General features: G+C 37.9%; 1 protein-coding gene across 7 annotated transcripts in view; it reads right to left on the bottom strand.

Moving 5' to 3' along the window:
* Rfx3 (regulatory factor X3) overlaps window positions 1-5,782 on the bottom strand; it is a 252,369-nt gene extending 246,587 nt beyond the window's left edge. For 2 of the 7 annotated variants that reach the window (XM_036208653.1, XM_036208626.1), the window contains exon 1: window positions 4,430-4,793. In XM_036208653.1, coding sequence (XP_036064546.1) covers window positions 4,430-4,451 — 22 coding nt within the window. In that variant the 5' untranslated portion in view covers window positions 4,452-4,793. Of the gene's footprint in view, window positions 1-4,429; window positions 4,794-5,738 lie in introns of those variants that run through there. The other 5 variants (XM_036208665.1, XM_036208682.1, XM_036208635.1 and 2 more) reach the window with 5 other exon arrangements.
* Window positions 5,783-6,000: the final 218 nt, after the last annotated feature.

A 6,000-nucleotide genomic window follows, 5' to 3' on the forward strand; every position in this document is an offset into this window, starting at 1 on the left:
TGAAGAGAAAATATATATGGGACAAAAAAAATAAACAATAGAAGAGAGAATGAAACATTACATCATTAGTTCTACACAAAATCTTTAGGCCAGAAAAGTTATGTAAACACAGTTAAAAAAAAAAAAAAAAAGAGTCTGTCATAGGCCAATGGAACAAAACTGAGACATAGCTTTGGAATAGCATACTTTTAATTTAGTATGGTAAAAAAAAAAAAAGATTATCAAATGGTAATCTGAGCCTCTGAATGATGGCTTCATAACTGTTTTAATTTTTTAAATGAGTAAATGAGAGTAAGTATTTAATGACAGATTAGTGGGAAAATATTTCAAAACTCAAGTCCTATGTCAAGGGAAGGTTAGATCAAAATGATTCTTAGGTAGCAAAAAGAATGGAAGAAATTTCTTCTCTGAAATACCCAATAAACACTAAGCATGGATTCTCAAACTGACCAACATACAGCACATGAATTTATATCTTTGACACTGCACAGATGTCAGGCAATAATCTAAGTGAAAGCAACTAACTTGTCCACAGTCACACAGTTAATGAGATTAACTGAACTCTGACTCTAAAGCCTGTGCACTTAGCCTATTAACACGATGTCCCATCCACCTATCAATACTCTAATATAAGTTATTTTCTCAGCTTACATTACATATACTTTGATATGAAATGTAAGACTTCAAATACAAAGAGTTGTAATACATCCACAAATACATTTCAAACCTCAGTAGCATAAAATGACAAACTACATAGGACTTTATCATTTAAAGAAAAATGACTAAATTATTATAGTTTAAAGAAAATTTCTAAACTACTATAGTAAGACCCATATGGGGGTTGGGGGGAATGCTACTCTCTTTTGAAGTTCTGGGATCAAGGTGTTCCTGCACACAAATTGTTACAGCTTATAGATACTTTTTAAAAATATCACAATTAAATACTATAACTCAGTGGGGCCAGTGGTGTATCATTACTCAAACTGAAGTTTGTACAATGTAACTACACTATTCCAAGCTTTTGTGAAGAAAATACTACTGTTTTAAAGATTGCCACTTAGTATATACTGTGTAAAAGTATATTCAGTCAGAGAAGATGCCACTCAAAAGATGGAAACTGACACTTAAAAACAAAATTTCAGGGTGGGAGGGAAAGCTCAACATTAAGAGCACAGGTTCAGTTCCCAGCAACCACATGAAGGTTCACAAGCATTGGTAACTCAAGTTCCAGGACGTAAAACTGAAGTATCCTCATAATATGACCAATGTATACAACCGTAGGACTAAATGCTAACATTAAACTGCCAAGCCTATGCTCTCAGGGTTCATTTTTTATAGCTCATTACTGGATCTAATGTGTTACACATACTCTTTGTACAGGCAGGTCCCCCCCCCCCACCGCCAAAAAAAAAACTGCCAAGAAAAACAGTATATTAAATGCTAAACTTCATAGAAGTAAGCCAGATGCTTAAATGTATAAGTGGCTAAAATTTTCTTTACATAATTGTTCTAATCAATTCACATTTTAGTGAAAATAATCTTATATTGCAAACAGCACAGCACCCTCTGGTGTATCCATTATAAGATATATAAAATTCCCACAAGTAAAAGGATAAAATCATAAGTCAAAAATAAATCTTAGCAATCAATAGGGTGATACTTTCTGAATTAATTCAGGTACATATACTTAACATGTTTAAATAAAAAAATGTATTTTTAAAATATCACTATAAAATTTGTAGCAACTGTGGTCAGAAAATTTGTTTTAGTTTTAAAATACTGAACCAACCAAAGTAATACATTTTTCCAATTATATAACTTAAATTAAGATAATGCTATCAATACAATTCTTGAAGGAATGGCATTAATGGTTATAAAAGCTAAATTTCATTTTACTCAAACCTACCTGTTTTTGCTATGATAAACTTGACTTGAATATATAAACTGTTGCTACATCTTTTCCTGAATTCAAAGTCAGTTTATCATTATTTATAACGATGGATAGATAGGTGTTAAGCAAATAAATCTACAATTTCTACAGTTTGAAAATGCAGCAATACAAAGAAAAGCTAGAGAGTTCGGTTACAAATCTAGAGCACTTCAAAGACTAGTAGTGCTCCATTTTTACATATAAAAAGAACCCTCTCCCTGTGAAAATAATTAACTAAAAGATGATATAACAAACTCAACATGATGCCACCTGCTTTGGACAGCCCTTTGTGACCCACTGCAAGTTCCACAACAATGCCAGGAAAAAGTGAGACTGCCACCTGCTTAAAGCAGCCATCTGCCTCTGACAAGTTACATTTAGTCAAATCCACTTCATCTAGTTTTCCAAAATAAGGGAACACTATGCACCTGTGAACAGAAAAGAATTTAACACCTATTTTGTGATGACAACTGGGAATACATACCTAAAGATTTAAAGAGCTAAGGCAAATATTTCAGTAAGGAAAATTATTTTTAATGTAACTGCAAGTGAATAAAGGATATTTAGCCAAATGCTCAGCATAAAAAAATTAGCAAACTTCATAATTTAAAACTTATTTCTTATTCTCCTTTCTTGTAATACATTCTCATTATGAATATTACAAAGTCACAGTGCTACTAGAGTATTCAGGAAGAAAATTAACTATCCCCACATATCTGTTACTCTGATCCATCCTTTTAAGCATATATGACCTGAAAATTTTTACTTTTCAGTGTTTAAAAAAAAAGTGCCCCAATTAACTTAGAGTTTTAAAAAAGATTGTTTGAGTAAAGTTAAAGAATATCTCACTATCTCACTTATAAACTATAAAGCTTGTGATTGCCTCCACATCATAGAATACAAGAGTATTTGAATACTGGATTAAAAATACACTACTGTAGAAATTAGGCGTAAATACCTCATGCCAAGAAAGCAGTATGAAATGATAGAAAGTTTCTAGGAATGCACTAATTGATTAGACATATATAAATTTACTATGCCTATTCCCTATTTAATAGAACTGTATATTAGATATGGTGTAATTCAAAAAGACTGAGATAGACATCATGGCACACTCTGAATCACAAATACTCAGCTACTCAAAATGTTACTATTTAATATGTTTAGTTTCAAAGCATGATCACTTTCACAGATTTATTAGTCTAAAACACTGAAAACAAAGAATGCCAATGCATAGTATACTCCCTCCTCAGAAAATACTGTGGGGGAAAAAAATTAACTAAATGGTATTTAACTTTGTATTTAATTTTAAAGGTCAATTTTTAAATTCTAAGTTAATCAATCCATAAAACTAATGTTACCTTATCAGAAGCCAAAGTATCTCTAATATCAACTCTTAGAACACAAAGATTTGTTTCAAATGGACAGGCTATTTAATATAATCCCATGTCACATTCACTTTCAAATCAACTTGTAAACAGAAAAGAAAAAAAAAAACACTAAATCTGGAGAAAGCTGACACATACTTGATGAGTGAAATGTCTCTGAAACATTCTTGGACATTGCAAATAAAGATATTAAGCAAAGACATTTTAGCATATACAATCCATTTAGCTGAAACTTATATAAATGGCATCAGATCTAAAACTGTCCCAAGACAGCAAAACTCTTTTTAAGTTCAGACCCAGGAGCTTCACCATCCAAAAGTGTTCAGGCATTTGACACTCATCTGAACAAGAAATTAAAAAAAAAAAAAATAGGAAAAAGAAGAAAGAAAAGGAAAGGGAAAAAAACACAAGTTAGTATTTGAGATGTGCATCGAAGACAGGTTGGGGAAGGGATGAGTAACTGTTAGGAGATCCAAACACTTCTTTCAGAACCGAATATCACCTTCATTTAAAATAACAATCATACAGAAATGAATTAAAAAGTAAGGTTTTTTTTTCCAACCACCCCAACTCTTATTTTACAAAATATTAGCCTTAATAGCATTATAATTACCCAAACTCTTCATTGACAATCTCAGGAATAATTAATACTGTCACATTATTCACAGGCTTCTCTGTCAGTTAAATCAATAAATGTTTGCTGTTAAAAAGATTATTTAAATTAGCACTTTAAAATCTGAATTGGAAATTTCATATGTGCAACTATAATAGTACATTATATTTGTTTTAGCTCACAGTCATTATCAATTTTTTTTGTTGTTGATAAACTATTGACTGTTAGGCTGAAAATGAGCAAAATTAAAGGATCTCTAAAACTCGGTTAGCTCCAATGAAGATGACACTACTTAAGAACTGGTAAGTATTCAAATCTACATGGGGGGAGGGGGGAGGAAGGCAACTATTTTCTCCAAAGAAATACTTTAAAAGGAAGTTTTTTCTTCAGAGCAGGTTTAAATAATTGTCCAAAGAAAACCAGAAAGTCAACAAAAAGAATGTTAAGTACATACATGCCTAGATCTTAACAGCCACAAAGAAAGTGAAATATACACACGTTTCGAGTTGAGAAGCTTCATACATTCTTTATGAACAACTTGACTTCAATTTCAACTCTCCAAGGAACAGAGATGAAGATGGGAGAAAAAAAAACTCTCAAAGTAGCCTAACTATCACAAACAGCGTTGTGAACTGAGTTCTCACAAAGCTTCCCTGTGTCCTTTCCCTGTGCATCACAGACAAAGTCTCAAAACCACAATGAAAATTGTTAACACTCTCCTGCGGGGAGGGAGGTGCATCAAAGTGAAACAGAACCTCAGGACTACCCCTCCCATCTCCACATGAAGGATAAAGCGCTGTCAGGAACCACTAACCCAAGTAGCACAGATGCCCTGCATCCGGTTTAAATCACAAGCGCGCGCACACTCACTCACACTCACTCACACACACACACACTCGCCGAAAAGGAAGGGGAAGGGGGAGAGAGAGGGAGAGAGGGAAAGAGAGAGAGAGAGAGAGAGAGAGAGAGAGAGAGAGAAGAGGAGAGGGGAGGAGAGGGGAGGAGAGGGCAGAGACAGAGAGACTTAAAAAAATCTCTCAGAGCAGCAGAGGCCCCTGGTTTCAATGTGTGTGCAAAGGGGGGGGGGGGGGAGGGAAGACTGCTGAATGGATATTAAGACTGTTTGCAGCACAAAGAAAAATACAGTTTTAAAAGAAGAAAAGAATCCCGTGAGGCCGGTGATGGTCAAAGAAGTGCGGCCCGTTTAGCGACAGGCAAAGAGGGGCCACAAGGAAAGGAGCGGGCTTGCGGGAAAAGTTCACCGAGCTACGAGGATAAAAATAACAAAACCCCCCAACAAGGCCCCGCAAGTGAACAACAACAACAACAACAGCACAGCACCTTTTGGGGGCCCCCTCCCCTGCTCACTGCTGTCTATTTCGATTTGGACAGCAGCAGCCACCAGGCAGCTTTGCAAAGCAGCGAATTAAAGAAAGAGCGAGGGAGAAAGCAAGCCCCTTCTGCTCTCCACCTGCCCCTCCTCCGGAGTGCCCGCAGACCTGGGGGGGCACGCTCCAACACCCGCGACGGACAGCGGCGCCTTCCTAGCCTAGCCCGCTCGCCCCGCAGCCCCGGCTCCCGCTCCATCCCAGAGCGCCGAGGCCGGGCGGGCAGGCGCGCGGAGCCCACACCCCCGAGCCCGCCGCGCGCGGGTCCATTGTAAACAAGCCCCGGGGACCGAGCCCCTCGAGCGGCCGCAGCCGGTGTCAGGAGGGAGACCCCGCAACAGCCACGCTCGCTCGCACCCACGAACACACGCACGGACACACACGCTCCCACACACATGTAGAGACCGAAGAATATTCACCTTGGCTGTGGATTATTGTGGTGTTGTTGGTGGGTGATGGAGATGGTGGTGGTGGGGAGGAGGAGGAGGAGGAGGAAGAGGAGGAGGAGGAGGAGAGGAGTAGTTGTTGTTGATGGGTAACAGTCGCCAGGACTACGGTGACTATGGCGCTTGATTCACAAGGCAACGGTTGCTATAACTCACAAAAGAGAGAGAGAGGGAGAGAGAGAGGGAGCGAGGGAGAGGGAGACACTCGCGCGGGGAGGGGCGGGGGAGGGAGGAG

Source organism: Onychomys torridus, chromosome 1, assembly GCF_903995425.1.
Source record: "Onychomys torridus chromosome 1, mOncTor1.1, whole genome shotgun sequence".
NCBI lineage: Eukaryota > Metazoa > Chordata > Mammalia > Rodentia > Cricetidae > Onychomys > Onychomys torridus.